This window comes from Xenopus laevis, chromosome 9_10L (assembly GCF_017654675.1).
Source record: "Xenopus laevis strain J_2021 chromosome 9_10L, Xenopus_laevis_v10.1, whole genome shotgun sequence".
NCBI classification, from domain to species: domain Eukaryota; kingdom Metazoa; phylum Chordata; class Amphibia; order Anura; family Pipidae; genus Xenopus; species Xenopus laevis.
This window is the reverse complement of record NC_054387.1, coordinates 112,716,864-112,733,176: the sequence shown is the minus strand read 5'-3', so window position 1 is coordinate 112,733,176 and position 16,313 is coordinate 112,716,864. Positions and strand designations below refer to the sequence as shown.

Sequence of the window (16,313 nt, the reverse complement as noted above, 5' to 3'; positions counted from 1 at the left end):
TTTTGACGGCAAAATGTTGCCGATTCCCATTAAAGCCTATGGGCGTCAAAAAAATTTTGACCCGCGTCTTCTTATTTTGACACACAACGCCATACAAGTCTATGGGTGTAATTTTTTCGGCGAAACAAGGCGAAAAAATTCGCCCATCCCTACTGATAGACTTAAGGAACGAAAGATCCTAAAGCTGCCCATAGATGTAAAGATTTTTTAGAAGATCTTTTCGTTATCGTTAGATTAAGCTTATATTGAAACGATCGTTTAAATGTACGATTTGTTCATCAACTAAAAAGACAATTTCAAGTGATGTTGTCTAGTTGAAGCCATGAAAACTGAGGGTAGCTGCCTGTTTGGCCCTGCAAACAATTGGACAATAGATAGATTTCACTGTGACCAATAACAATTTTCTAACCTGGCCGATCAATTTTCTGACTGATAGTACGTGAAAAATCGCTCAATTCCCTCGAACCTCTCGATAATTTGACGGATTGGTTAGATTGCACTAAAATCAGTCGTTCATCAAAGAAAAATCTTTGTGTCTCTGGGGGCCTTTAGAGGAACATTGTGGGTTTACCAGTGGCTATAACTAGGGTCTAGCATGTGCCCATGTCATACGGAAACTGAATGTACAGGGAGGGCCGTTTATTTGTGGTATTAGAGCTTTTTGAAACCACGATTAAAACTCATTTCTCTAAAACCACAAATGTCATTAAGACTATTAAAAGATCGAAATAAAGCAACCAAGAACGGAATAAAAATACTGAACAATGCACTAAAAACAAGAATTCCTGTAAAACATTCCCCTCTGCCTAAACACAAAAGTCAACAAAAAATGGCAATACTAGCATAAAGTGAAACATGCTCAGTCTTCATTCACATGCTAAGGAGTACAGGGCTCTGATTAGCTGTATTTTAAATCTATATTAACTGCTTTGCATCATCTGTTACAGCTCTTTCTTATATCAGGACTATATATAAATGTTGAGTATAAACATTGATTTTAGAAACCCCTTAAGCTGGAGTAGTCTGGTCATTCTGAAGGGAAATGTTTGACTATATAGAGCCTCCATATGGACTATACTAAACTTACCTTGCCCAGATCTAAGAGGTCGATTTGAAAAATATGTCCATAACTCAGAGAAGCAATATCTCTGTAAATAAGGAACTTTGGATCATTTGAACCAGAGCAAAGCCCTGTAATCAAAAAGATAACCTGTGGGGGAAAACAGTGAATATGAGTAAATAAAAATATCACTGAACACATATAAAAACTTTTCAAACAAAAAACCAGAAACCCCACAAGCTATCAATAGAAAATGTAAAAAACCTTTTACTGTACCTGTGACTGTTTAGTAAGGATAAGTGAACGTATGCTGTTTAGAATGGAATTAACATTGTAATCCTTAGCAGATGCATCTGTGAGCAGCAGAATGGAAGATCCAGGTGGGGATTTCTCTAAAGCCAATTTGAGCCCATTCATTGCTAATTCTGGGCAGTCGTCTCCACCCGCGACAGTGAGGTTATTGAAAAATGTCTTAAACGCATCTATTGAATTTGTCACCCTTGCTGGTCCAAATGCTGCAAAACAAAGTGAGATCATGGAGAAATTATATTAGTAGTATAATAAGAACTGATTTATGGATATTTTCAATCATGGGTGAATATTTGAATTAGCAAAGCAGGATAAAAGTTAAAGGGAAAAAAATTCAAAATGAATCAGTTAATTGTGCGGCTCCAGCAGAATTCTGCACTGAAATCCATTTCTCAAAAGAGCAAACAGATTTTTTTATATTCAATTTTTAAATCTGACATGGGGCTAGACTTGTTGTCAACTTCCCAGCTGCCCGAAGTCATGTGACTTGTGCTCTGATAAACTTACTGTAAATCACTCTTTGCTGCTGTACTGCAAGTTGGAGTGATATCACCCCCTCCCTTTCCCCCCCCCCAGCAGCTAAACAAAAGAACAATGGGAAGGTAACCAGATAACAGCTCCCTAACACAAGATAACAGCTGCCTGGTAGATCTAAGAACAATACTCAATAGTAAAAACCCATGTCTCACTGAGACACATTCAGTTACATTGAGAAGGAAAAACAGCAGCCTGCCAGAAAGCATTTCTCTCCTAGGCCGAGCCTTTGTGGTCTTGTCACAAATCTGGCCTGGCTAGGGGGCATATACTGTATACTATATGGTGTAAAAAAACGAGGAATAATTTGCCACATATCACTAGGCATCGCCACCAGAACGTACGAACAGGTGCTTTAAAGTCTAAAATCAAAATGTGTTTGTGCTATTTAGAAAAAAATAAATAAATATGAAATGTAATCTTATTAAAAATTCTACTGTGTATTAATTATATAGAGATATTGTATTTCACATCTCATCTTAATCTCCTGCTCACAGCTCCTGTAATTAGCGATGAGCCAAAGTGCCCCATTTTGCTGAAAAATTGGCAAAATCATGGAAAAACATGCTACAGTATAAATTTCACAAAATACATTGAAATCGATGGGCTTTTTTTTATTTTACACAGCTTTTTACACCATTTTTTCAGCTAATTTCATTTTACACAGCATACAAAAATATGGCTCTAAGCATTGTCTAGTCAGCTGGCAAGTTTTACTTGCACCTGCACTATTTTTCAATGAGTCTGCCATTCTTCCTTGACCTACAATATCTCTTTCCAGGTCTAGAGACACTAGGGGGCAAATATATTATGTGGTGTAAAAAATTGTGGAATAATGTGCTGCACATCTCCAGGCATTGCCGCCAGAACTTACTTACAAAGATCTGAAGCAGTGGAGAATAACGGCGGAAAATCTGGCGTTCACATGGTGTAAAATAAAACACAGCTTGATACATTTTACGAGTGCAATTACCTTACTATTGACATATTTTCCTATGTTGTGTCAGATCCAATACCCAGTTGTGTTCCCAATGATGCTGGAATTTTGGGAAAAAATGCTACATGATATGCTCAAAACTGAACTTAGCCCACTGCACTCAGGTCATAAAAGACCCCTTGTATGCTAATGAGATGCATCAAACGATCCTCTTGCATGAACCCCTGTAGTTAGTCTTTACTAGGAGATTCAGAAAGAGTGATGTTTCTGACCAATAAGGAAATATGTGGTTTGCAAGTGCCATCCAGCCATATATGCATATTCTACTATACTTAAATGATTTTACTACTTTTTATATTGGGCTTTCCACAGACTTTTCTCACCGTTATAAAAATGCATTATTTTTAAATCGACATTATTCTCCAAACAACACTCAAATTCTTTCCTACTGTACGTTATCTCCTGGCAACCATATTTATTAAAAAGACTTAAATGGTTGAGTAACTATACAGAACTAGGATAGCATTTCCCTTTCTATAAACATGTGCATAGTAATTGACTGTATAAAGAGTTTAAAGCATTTTCTCTCTACATAAACATAAGTTTAGAAAAGTGAAGGAAAATCCATACTTGGGTCGTTGAATTCAACCATTGTATACTGCCGCACTCCGCATGGAAATCTTGCCGTTGTTCGATCAAGTATCCATTTATTCACCAAACTCAACTGCTGGAGGTCATTATACATTGACCCTGTTGTGTCCACTAAATAAGTCAGGGATGATGTGACTGAAAAACAAAAAGAGAAAATCTCTCACAGTTTTCCTAAGCATGTTAAAACACTTACCTCTTCTGCTGCCAGCACCAAGTTCTGGATGTGCTGTAACTCTGGATGAAGCAGAATGAGTGAGCAGGGAAGGGGAGGGTGTTACTATGAGCTAACTCTGCCTTCTTGGCCTGCTGTGCCAATGGCACAGCAATAACTGCTTTTAAATAACATTAAAGAAAATGCCAAGCATTTTATCCAAACTGTTTTTTTTTTCCCAGGGCAGAGAAGAATCTGGCCTTATTGTAGGAAACTCATGTTTTTGGTTTATTTTTATAGAGGAATCACAACTTTTTTTTTTCAAAGTTGTTAGTGTGTTAAGTTGTTAGTGATTTAAGAATATAATGGAAGAATATATTACAAAGATATGCATTCACCTAGACGCTATGGTATTCCACTAACAACACTGGTCCAACTATGTTCCATTTACAACCATTCTTTGCAATCTATTCTTCAACCAGTTCTCTATCTAAGTACAAATATCATGTTCCAGGGAAATATTCCTTAATTTAACATGTAACCTTCTGTGTGTTAATTTATCACATGCTTTAGCAAAGTGTAAGTAGATAACATACACTGTCATCCTAGTTTCTATGTTTCTGCTCACCTTTTTATAGAAGGCAATTAAATATGTCAGGCAACATCTCTTGTGCATCAAATCATTCTGGGACAAGCCTATATTATTGTGATTTTGATATATGATACCAATATCACATCCCTTATGAATACCATTCAGTCCTGAACCTTTATTTACTTTCACAGGTCCTAAGTCAACCAGTTATTAGTAATTAAATTATTAGAATTGGGTCTACTAAAAAAAAGGAAATTATTGCAAAGAAACTTGTTGCATTATTACTGTTGAATGAAAGGTACACATAGGGGCAGATTTACATAGGGTTGAATCTCGAGGGTTAATTAACCCTCGATATTCGACTGCCGAATGTAAATCCTTCGACTTTGAATATTGAAGTCGAAGGATTTACCGCAAATAGTTAGATCGAACGAAAAATCGTTTCATCGAGTGATTAAATCCTTCGAATCGTTTGATTCAAAAGATTTTAATCCATCGATCGAACCAAAAAAACATTAGAAAGCCTATGGGGACCTTCCCCATAGGCTAACATTGCACCTCGGTAGGTTTTAGGTGGCGAAGTAGGGGGTCGATTATAGAATGGTCGAATATTCAAATGATTTTTAGTTCGAATCGTAGTCGAAGGTCAAAGTAGACAATTCGATGGTCGAAGTAGCCAAAAAAATACTTCGAAATTCAAAGTTTTTTTTATTCTATTCCTTCACTCGAGCTAAGTAAATGGGCCCCATATTGTTTAATTTCTAGTCTCAAAAGCAACCAATAAGCAGGCTGCATCTACAGTCTGTGCAACATACAGTACCTTTTGATGGTTGTGTGGGGGAGAACTGAGTTATGAGTAAAAGTTTGCAATGTCTGTCTATGGGATCTTAGATGTTGTTATTCAACACCTGCAGGTTATATATTCCTTTCTTTTCTCTTTCAATTGTTTTTATTGAGGTTTTAACATAGACATTCAAATATGTAACATAATTTCAAAACTAATTAGAACAGTCAATACATTGAATAAAACAAAGAGAAAATAGATTTAAATTAAATGTTAAGAAGTTTAAAATAACAAATATTAACAATAAAACAAAGCAAAATCTAACCAAACTATATTTCTATATTTAGGTTAAGATAATCATTCAAAGTATTAAATCAGTGGAATTTAAATGGATAACGAAGATGAAAGGGGAATATCAAGTATTAAGGTTGAGTTTATAAATAGAATTGTACATACATTTTGGAATTTTCTTGTATTTGTATTTTGTCAATTAGCTTATTATTTCCTCATCTTTAGACCACCAAATAGGGTTGCCACCCATCCAGTTTTGACCCAGACAGCCTGGTTTTCAGAAGGGCTGCATGGGTCATGATCAGCCAATTGCTGATTGCCACACCATAGCTCCGCCCCTTGATGGCACTCACCCCACTTACTATATCATTGCCCCCCCCCCCAACACCACAGGTCTATCCCCTGTGAAAGGTGGAAACCCTACCACCATGTCAAGATCCAATCGCATCCTGGAGGCAAAGAGAACGCAGATATGTTAAAATATCCCGCGAGATCCCTAGTGCTGGGAAAAATCACCACTGCACTACCCCTGAGAGGGATCTACTTGTAATACAGTATCTGAAAGTATAAAGGTTTTCTACTGAATGTATTTGAAGATCTATACTGCCTGGTTGCTGTGTGACAGATCCACTCATTGCCATTTGTTCAATAAAAAATTTATTTGTTTGAAGCAATCCACTGGATTGCTGTTACTTCCAACCTGATTGATCGGTGCACCAGGAGACATACAGGATCCACCTGAGGTTGAGTTGCTTAAAGGGGTCAACACACACTGCTGGGAGTTGCCACAGCCCAAGGGTGTTCGGGATACACTGGCAGCAGGTCACACTACTTAAACACCATTCACACCCACAGGTGGTTCACCTATACAGTAAGTTAACTTTTAGTATGTTCTAGAATAGCCAATTTTAAGACATTTTTTAACAGATCTTCATTTTTTCTTTTTATAGTTTTTTAAATTATTTGCCTTTTTCTTCTGACTCTTTCCAGCTTTCAAATTGAGGTCACTGACCCCATCTAAAAAACAAATGCTCTGTAAGGCTACAAATGTATGGATATTGCTACTTTTTATTACTCATCTTTCTTTTCAGGTCCTCTCCTATTCATATTCCAGTCTCTTGTTCATGTCAATGCCTGGTTATTAGGGCAAACCAGATTGAAATTGCAAACTCAAATTGAAAGCTGCTGAATAAAAAGCTGAATAACTCAAAAATCATAAAAACAATTGCAAATTGTCTCCGAATATCACTCTATACTAATGATGGGCGAATTTGCCCCATTCCGCTTTGCCACGAATTTCCCGCAAAATTCTCAAACCTGATAAAAAATTAGCAAAATGCTGATTTTGATGCTGGTGACAATTCGCCAGCGTCAAAGTTGATGCCGGCGCCTAGTAAGGTCAATGGCATCCGTTAATCGTCGCCAGAGTTGGAACCGTTGTCGGTGTCCAAAATTTTTCATCAGCGAATTTGCACCTGTCGAATAAAATCGCCCATCACTACTCTCTACATCATACTAAAAGTTAATTCAAAGGTGAACAGCCCTTTTTAAACTAAGATCTAATACTTGCACCATTTACAGTCTAATCAAGCATTTACCTAAGTTCCAAGAAAAGCTTGGCACTGAGGGTAATTGTATTAAGTAAGATTACTAGATCACTTGAAAATTCAGGGATTCCTGTAATAAATGCATGTTGCAGGGCTGCATTAATTGCATTTAAATCAAATTACAAATAGTGCAACCATCCTTTATTGTATCATTTAAAATCATGAAAAAATTTCAGAAATTCAAAAATAAATGAGCAAAGCAGGGGAGTGCATGGCTTTATGCGTTTCGTGACTACAATGGTCACATCGTCAGAAGCTTCTTTATTTTTGAATTTCTGAATTTATTTCATGATTTTAAATTTAGTGCATTATAGCAGATAAAAGATAAGCTCTGTAGAATGCAAAGAGACTTGCAGCCAAAGAATCACATGAAAATGACATTTTAACACCATTTGAAGTGGGGCTTCTTGAAAATGTTAGCCATGTGTTTCCGAACAAAGGGGTAGATTTATCAAAGAGTGAAGTTCCACCACTAGAGTGAAATTCCGCCACTTCCCATTCATTTCTATGGGATTTTGAAAGGCGTATTTATCAATGGGTGAAAGTGAAATTTCACCCTTTGATAAATACGCCTTTAAAAACCCCCATAGAAATGAATGGGAAGTGGCGGAATTTCATTCTAGTGGCGGAACTGCACTATTAACTTCACTCTTTGATAAATATACCCCATAGAATCATACTGTTGTGTTTGTTTTGACTTATTGGCCAAAATGAAGGTCAATACAAATAATAATTAAAGAACATTTATGGTACTTCAGCTTGGACACTTACCTGTTGGTGTGCACGTCTGGGCATGGGATCCATCAGATGCCAAGAATAAAATCAGAAACGTTAGCAATATATGCATTGTCACTTTTACCCTGAAACAAAAAAAGAAGTCATTTATATGTTTCCAAGCAGCTTTCAGAAGCAGTTGTTCTGTGGGTTAGTTAGCTGCCCCTTATAGGTACAGTATATTTGTAGGAGTGGACAATTTTGAGGTGTATTTATCTTATCTCAAATATTTGCTGTGCTTACATTTTCAAGTTAAGATAACCTTAGTAAATTAGCTATAACGTGGCACAGAAGGAAGTAACTGGGAATTTTTTTCATCTTAGCTATATCTTTACTTCCTTTAAGGGGTTACGTAATAAAAGGCATTGCGTTTGACCATCGAGCAGTAACCCATAGGAACCAATCAGCAGGTAGCATTTACTGGTCACCTGTTTAAAAGCAAACATCTTACTGGCTGCTATGGGTCACTGCTCCTGGGCAAACTTAGTGCCTTTTATTACATATGGGGGTTAGAGTCTATACTTTGTTAAAAAGTTACTGCAATAAGTATCTTATTATTTTTTCTTCATACAACCAAAATACTGTATAGAACTGAAGGATATCCAATATCAGTTCGGCAGAATGTGTTCAACTGTTTTAAGCAATACTCACACAATGCAGACTTCTTAATCCAAGGCTTCTCGTCCACTTTGATTATACTTTACATATTAAATTGACACCGTTCCAAACTATGAATAAAAAACTGCTTTGAGCAGGGCAACACGCATGGGGATAAATACTTGGCCGAATTCTGACACTCCCATATGTATTACGTGTATGCAGAAAGAATTAGGAAAATTATTTTCCACACTGGAATGAATTGTTAAAGGGCAAGTCAACCCTAAAACAAAAATGTGCCTAATAAATTAAAGCATAATTCTAAGCAACTTTGCAATATACACTCATTACAAATGTTCTATTAAACATTCTTTAAAAAATAACTACCAGGACTTAAGGTAAAGCTGCTTTCAACAGCAATTGTTTTTACAAATAACTTTTAAAAGCACAAAAAATCGTTAATTAATGTATATTGGAAAGTTGCTTAGAATTATATTTTCTTTTATTGGGCAAATTTTTATTTTGGGGTTGAGTTGCCCTTTAAACCTTAAACATGGGTTAATGTTTTACTGAGCAGTAATTATAATTTCATATCTAATATTTAGATAAGGTATATTCAATTAAAGTGAATTTTTGCATCTTATGATACACAACCCCTTGTTTTTTTAATACCTATAAGTCTCTGGCCAGCCATGGACTCCCACAAAAAAGGCTAATGTTTCAGATGTATAAATGAATTACTGATTCTCCTGTTAACCACCAAGAGCCCCTTTCTAGTATGGATTGAAAACGTATCTGGGGCAAGGCAAAACATTGTGACATGCACTAGACAAAAGACTATGGGGCAAATTTACTAAAGGGCGAAGTGAAAATTCACAAGCGTGACGTGATTTCGGGACTTCACAGATATACTAATGGGTGCTGGCGTAAATTTAAGGCGATAGACTGGAGCGCTACTTCACACTCGCCAGACGAATTTTCACTCTAGCGAATGGACGTAACTATGCAAATTCACTAAGATGCAGATTTTAATGAACGTTAACTCTTCCGCCAGACTTGCCTCAGACCAGGCGAAGTGCAATAGAGTAGATAGGAGTTCATTTTTCTAAGTCCCAAAAAACGCTGGTGACTTTTTAGTTTTTCAGGGTGATAGGCTACAAAAGATCGTCATTTTTTTAGGGTACCCAGCTTCCCCCCTACATTTCCTAACATATGACACATAAACTATACACTGGGCTCATGTGCAGGGCAATATAACAACTCTATTTTATTTTATTACGGTTTCCCGGGCTTGTGTAGTGTAATGTATTTGCTGCAACACATACGTCCATTGTACTTTAACTTCTCTCCATATGCAAATTAGCCAACGCTAGCGCAACTTCGCTTTGCTTGCCGAATTAACAGGCGCCAATTCGCTAGTGAACGGGACAGTCGCTAGCGGTCATTTGCACTCTATTGTCAAACGAACAGACCTTATTCCGCAAATTCACTAAAATTCGGATTTTACTGAATGTTAGCTCTTTCGCCAGAGTTGCCTTCGCCACCTCAGACGAGACAAAGTGCTATAAAGCAGCGAGATCTTCCTCAATCTTCTGTCACTTACATCATATCCTGTGTGTTGAAAGTACATTAAAGTTCAAAAAAGTTGGTGACTTTTTCTTTTTTTTAAGCAGGATTGGCTGCAAAAGTCCTAACTTACTTTTTTGGGTAAGCGGCTTTCTCCAGACATTTTATTACATATGGAACATTAATTTTACAGTGGGCTCCTGTGTAGTGAATTATATTAACTCTCTTGTCTTTATTAAGGTTCCCTGGACTTGTGTAATATAAACCGGTAACTTAAACCATTTGCAGCAACATTTCTAATAAAGACGTCTTTAGATTTCCTGCCCTATGCAAATCGACCTAAGCGCAAGATCACTAGTGAAGTTTCGCTAGGCACAAATGAATTCTAGCGCATGTTTGTTATGAAATGCTCGCACTGCTGAAGTAACGCTAGTTAAAAGTTGTCAGCGTTTGACACTGTTGAAGATACGCCCGTTAATGAATCTGCCCCTTGGTCCCTTAGCACCTGTACTATGATACGTTTGGTGATGTAATAAATAAATAAATAAATAAGCTCCCCAACAGCAAAATTTGAGCGTGTGCAAATCCATGTATATTCTATAAACTTAACCTACTTCTATTTAACGTAGTACTGTGTTCATTTGCCCAGCAATCTATAGTAGTGGTGCAACCAGTGGCTTTTGAGCAACATGTTTATCTCCAAACCCTTGCTCCAACTGGCCTCAAAGCAAGAGTTAACTCTTTGCTTATAGACATGTTTTAGAGGCATAAAGACAAAATTGTACTTTCACATAGATTATCCTGCAAGTCCACAAGCCAATCACAGTGCTTATTTAACAACCCACACGAGCTTTTCTCATGCTCATGTGACCCCCGACACTTTTTACATATGAATGTGGCTCACAGGTAAAAAAGGTTGGGAACCCCAGATATATATATATATTAAAATGATTCAGGCACCATTATATCTTAATTAACTGGGACTAGGAAAGTGGTTGTAAATCCTTCTTCTCTTCACTACTCAACCAAACTGTACTCAGTTCTTCCTGCACTACAAATTCCAGAATAATATAATATATAATAAAGGGTGATGCATGATGGGAACTGTAGTCCAGCAATGGTAGGATTTTAATTTCCCCAAATCTCCAGTGACTGCTTTAAATGCAAAAATTCCTCCAATGAAAATCCCAGCTGATCTGTATCAATCTGACTCCCTGTTCTTTGTTCCTGCAATTGGAGTTGGAAGCTTTACAGAGATACCAGACACCAGAAAATAAACTTTTTTAATATCTATCATAACATTATCTTTGAATGATATTTATAATTTTGTCATAAAAGTATCTGCCTAATGCTTTTACATTACCTTTCTTACCCCCCCCTTTTTCCCTATGAGGAGGCTGCCATATTTGTCCGTTAGCATTAGAAACTCTAACTAACAAGCTGAGAAGGGACAGTGAGGTTGGCAAAACAGTCAGGTTTAGGAACTTCAAGTAACAATTACTTACAAAAGCAGAACTATCAGCGAAAAACGATCAACATGACCTATAGGTAACTTTTCATGTAGATTAATATTTTGAAATACGTTTTTTAGTGTTGGCATTACTTTAAGTACTGGGAATCAGAATTCTCATTGGTCAGTTCTTTTACATTTATAATGAAGTTTTTGATCAGCAGAATTCTCATTGGTGAATTTTCTTGCATCTATAATTCATTTTTTTTTTAACCAAAGTCTATAGAAAACTAGGGGGCGCTGTGGCATGGTGTTATGGCTGGGTATACAAACCCTTTAAAATTTAGCATGCTGGTCTCATTTCTAAGCAAGGGAATGACCTGCAGTCAGTGAGAGCACTCATCCAAACCTGCAAGGACTTTGAGAGCACTTCAGGAGTCAACACCAAAAAGTCAGAGACTATGCTCTTCTGACTCAGTCTCCTTTTCCATCAAATAAGATTTCATTAAAACCTTGGAAGTTTTCAAACAAATTCAGCACAAGCTTCATTGTGTTATTTGCACCCTGAATACAGTTACAGTTGCACTACACCCTGCCTCCACCTGGTTGCGAGCGCTTACTCCCTAAGATTTTAAGGTCTCATCCGGAGCACAATATTGGGAGTTTTACTATAGCGCTACACTTACATATATCACATGTATGTGCAGCAATCATGGATCACAGACTTCCAGCTGATCTCTATAATATCTAAAGTGCAAATTTGTCCATCACCAACATTAGTTTTATTGAATATTAGCATGGACACTATTGCCAGACCCACCAGGGTGGTGGTGTTGCATCAGCGGCAGGAGTCTAACAGCTTCCATCTGGAAATCTAATAATATTCTCATGACTAAGCCTCATTAATATCCAAGCTTTGTATGAGCAGTAGTCATGTGCGAATTTATTCACCAGGCACAAATTCGTAGGGAATTCCCGAATTTCGCCGCCAGCGAATAAATTCTCAAAACTGCCATGAAAATGTGGTGGTGAGAATTTGCTGGAGTCCAAAAAACGCAAATGTGCGCTGGTGTCCAAAAACGGACGCCGGCGGCGTTTCGCAAATTTGTTCACCATTTCACGGGAAATTGGCAAATGTTTTTGGCAAATTGGGACAAATTTGCCCATCACTAATGAGCAGATATTAGCCATCATCATCATCATTTATTTATATAGCGCTGTCAAGATACGCAGTGCTTTTATTTTTATTAGCCAATATAATACAAAAATCTTCTGGTTTCATAAGGTCTGGAACTGTTGGCTAGCATGCTCTTGATTTGAATGAATTACAGTATATCCCTGATTGAGTACATGCTAACGACTGTCCTACTTTCTACCAGTAACAACCGTCAACCTATATTATTATCTCTAAATGCAAGACCTTTATTGACCATATGCACGCTATCTTTTCTTCCCTTTCATTTTTCTTGTGTTTCTTTTCCTTTATGTCTTTCTTGTCACGCTAAGTGACTGTTCCTTATTGAGTCTAATTATCATTTTCAGGATATTCATGGCTCTTGTGTAAGGCAGGCTTGATGCACTTTATGAAATGACAGAGACCTGCATATCTAAATACCAAAATAATCAAATAATAGCAGATTCAATGTGCCAAAGTTCATCCTGTTGCTTTGTTTCTTGCTTTGTTGTATGTATTAGTTATAAATAGGAGATTATTATATCTGTTACATGAGTGATATATTTTTTTTTATAAACTAAGGTGCTGAAGTTTCCCTGTGAGCAGACACATGTACAGGACTTGTTATCTAAAATGCTCAGGACCTGGGGTTTTCCCGAAAATTAATTTTTCTGTAATATGTATCCTTTTACCTTAAGCCTACTTGGAAAATCATGTAAACATTTATTAAACCAAATAGGCTGGTTTTGCTTCCAATAAGGATTAATTATATCTTAGTTTGTATCAAGTGCAAGGTACTGTTTTATTATTACAGAAAAAAAGGATATTCTTTTTTAAAAATTGGATTATTTAGATAAAATGTAGTCTATAGGAGATTGTCTTTCTGTAATTCAGAGCTTTCTGGATAAAAGGTTTTCGGGTAATGGATCCCATACCTGTACTTCCAATCCAACTGATTTTTAACTAGTTTATACTTTCAAGAATTTATTTAAATAAAAAACTTTCTCAAAAAATGCTGCTTTAGTGAGAAAACAACCTTTTCAGTGTCTGTCCATATTTAGCCTTCCAGATAAGGCTTTCCTTGGTCTTTTCTGTACCACTATTCCAGTTCTCTTTTGGCTTAATGCTCTCTATATGCCTATATAATACACAAGAGCCATGAATATCCTTAATATTATATCCTTACAAGTGATGTAATCGCTTATTGATGTCATTTCTGTCACATAACTCCAAAATTTGTGTATTATAATAAATAAAGAACCCCCTGCTGCAACATATGAAATGACAGAGACCTGCATATCTAAATACCAAAATAATCAAATAATAGAAAAAAGCAATGTGCCAAAGTTCATCCTGTTGCTTTGTTTGTTGCTTTGTTGTATGTATTAGTTATCACTAGGAGATTATTATACTGTATCTGTTACACGTGCTATATTCTTTTATAAACTAAGGTGCTGAAGTTTCCCTGTGAGCAGGACCTAGGGTTTTCCTGAAAACTGATTTTTCTGTAATATGGGTCCTTATACCTTAAACCTACTAGAAACTCATGTAAACATTATGTAGGGCCAGTAGTTTTAATATGCCTATATAGCTTTTAATCCCTACCCTTCCTCATTTTCCCTAGTTGCTGGGCAAAAGCCCATGTATCTAGTTTAACATTTACATATCCCAGTTATTAGCCAAGAGGTGGGGGTCTTCCTATTTCGTTCCTGGTGTCCTAACCATCTGGATGTTCCCACTGAGCTTGGGTACACCAAGGTCCAGTAAAGCCATTTTACCCTAGAAGGACCAGCAACTCTAGTGTTAAATCGGGGAGCAGGGACCCCATGAACAAGGCCAGCTGGAGACATGATTAGATCTGTTATAGACTCTCTAGGAGAGTAAGATAGTGAGGAAAGAGAGAAAGAGCAGCTTTGTGCTCCATCAAGGAGGTGTAGTGGGGAGTAGCTTACCAAGGCTCCTAGATTTGCCTACAGTGAAGGGACCACAGTGGATAGGGTGTCAAGCTTAGATTCTTCTCCCTGACCACTCCGCTGAGTGGGATCCGCACCACTTTTGAGGAATTATCTCCCTGGAGGTCTGCCTTACTACTTGACTACATCCACAGGGCAGTGAGATTCATAGCTATCTCATCAACCTCTCCTAGCCTGCATATGCCTCAATGGATGTGAGTAAATCCTGTGGATCTCTGAAAAATAAACTGTTATAACTTTGTCTCTGAAAAACTGTTATAACTTTGTTTTACTGCAAGAACCTCCTGGCTTCCATTCTTTTATATTTTTAGTGTAAAGTAGCCTGTGGGAGTTTTCGTTACAATACACCACACCTTTATTCTTCCACCTAGTAGTCCCTGCTTTAGGTGTTAGGGTCACATGTAACCCTTGATCTAATCACTAGCTGGAGATTAACCCTGTTTGGTCTAAATAGCGTTACAATTAATTAAACCCAATAGGCTGGTTTCGCTTCCAATAAAGATTAATTATATTTTAGTTTGGATCAAGTACAAGCTACTGTTTTTATTATTACAGAGCAAAAGGATATTATTTTTTAAAAATTGGATAATTTTGATAAAATGTAGTCTATGGGAGATGGCCTTTGTGTAATTTGGAGCTTTCTGGATAACAGGTTTCCTAATAATGTATTCCATGCATGTACTACCAACCCAACTGATTTTAACTAGTTTATACTTTCGAGAATTTATTTAAATGAAACACATTCTCATAAAATGCTACTTTAGAGAGAAAAACAACCTTTTCAGTGTCTGTCCAGATTTATCCTTCCAGTTAAGGCTTTCCTTGGTCTTCTCTGTACCATTATTCCAGTTCTCTTTTGGCTAATGCTCTCCATATGTCTATATAATACACAAGAGCCATGAAATTCCTGTAAATGATATCCGTATAAATGGTGCTTAATGATGTCATCGGTTATAATCGGAGCTTAGTGATGTCATTTCTGTCACATGACTCAATAAAATTTGTGTATTATAATAAATAAAGAACCCCCTGCTGCAACATATGAGGATATTAGAAGTCACCTCGGAGTTCTTCGGCCTTGTGTTTTCATATGATCATGGAACGCCTCAGTAACTTACAATATCCTTATATTTTACAAGAGGGAGCACTTTATTCACTATATAATGTACATGTGATGGCAACCTTAGTTTCAGATACTAATTTAGTAGAGCTGGTGGGTTTTGTGTTTGAATTACTGTGTCTGTTTCATGGGCATATGAATAATTTCTTATTTAAGATCTATTGAACTGATGTTGGTTTGTAGGCTGTTTTCAAACCTGGTTTGAATGTCTGATGGCACCAGAAATGCATTAAAGTCAATGGGCGTCAAAATAATTTTGATGCACGACAATTTTGACAATTTATACTCGCGACTATTTTGTCCAAATGCATTAAAGTCAATGGGTGTCTGAACAATTTTAAAGCAGTTTTTTGGATGCAGAAATTTTTTCACCGGCAACTTTTCACCACAGTTTTGCGAAATGTTTTGTTTGAGTAGTTGGGTGCAACTAATTTGTTCTAGGAAAATAGGGTGCTAATGCGACTACTAACTCCAGAAGTAGCACAATCTGAAGTTTGACCATTTGCACCACATAGAATGACGAATATTAGGAGCATAACTGCAACCATGTCTGTGCTTCGAGTGCAAGTTGTGGTGGATGCAGTTTCAAAAATCTGGTATTGTGGGTAAAAACATGGCACTTAGCACTGTGCACTGCATTTGTAAATGACCTGTATAATGTTGCAAACAACTACTACATTAATTAAGGAAGGTGCATAAACCATAGTTGGCATCAATAAGAGCACCATTGATTAAATAGAACT

At 36.9% G+C, this 16,313-nt stretch overlaps 1 protein-coding gene across 1 annotated transcript in view; it reads right to left on the bottom strand.

Moving 5' to 3' along the window:
- The window catches only part of LOC121397976 (uromodulin-like), a 33,791-nt gene extending 19,464 nt beyond the window's left edge, over positions 1 to 14,327 (bottom strand). Inside the window, exons 1-5 of the mRNA XM_041576300.1 lie at positions 14,200 to 14,327; positions 7,688 to 7,776; positions 3,471 to 3,626; positions 1,337 to 1,575; positions 1,088 to 1,210 (exon numbers count right to left, since the gene is read on the bottom strand). Of these exons, the coding sequence (XP_041432234.1) occupies positions 1,088 to 1,210; positions 1,337 to 1,575; positions 3,471 to 3,626; positions 7,688 to 7,776; positions 14,200 to 14,327 (735 nt within the window). The remainder of the gene's footprint in view (positions 1 to 1,087; positions 1,211 to 1,336; positions 1,576 to 3,470; positions 3,627 to 7,687; positions 7,777 to 14,199) is intronic.
- Positions 14,328 to 16,313: the final 1,986 nt, after the last annotated feature.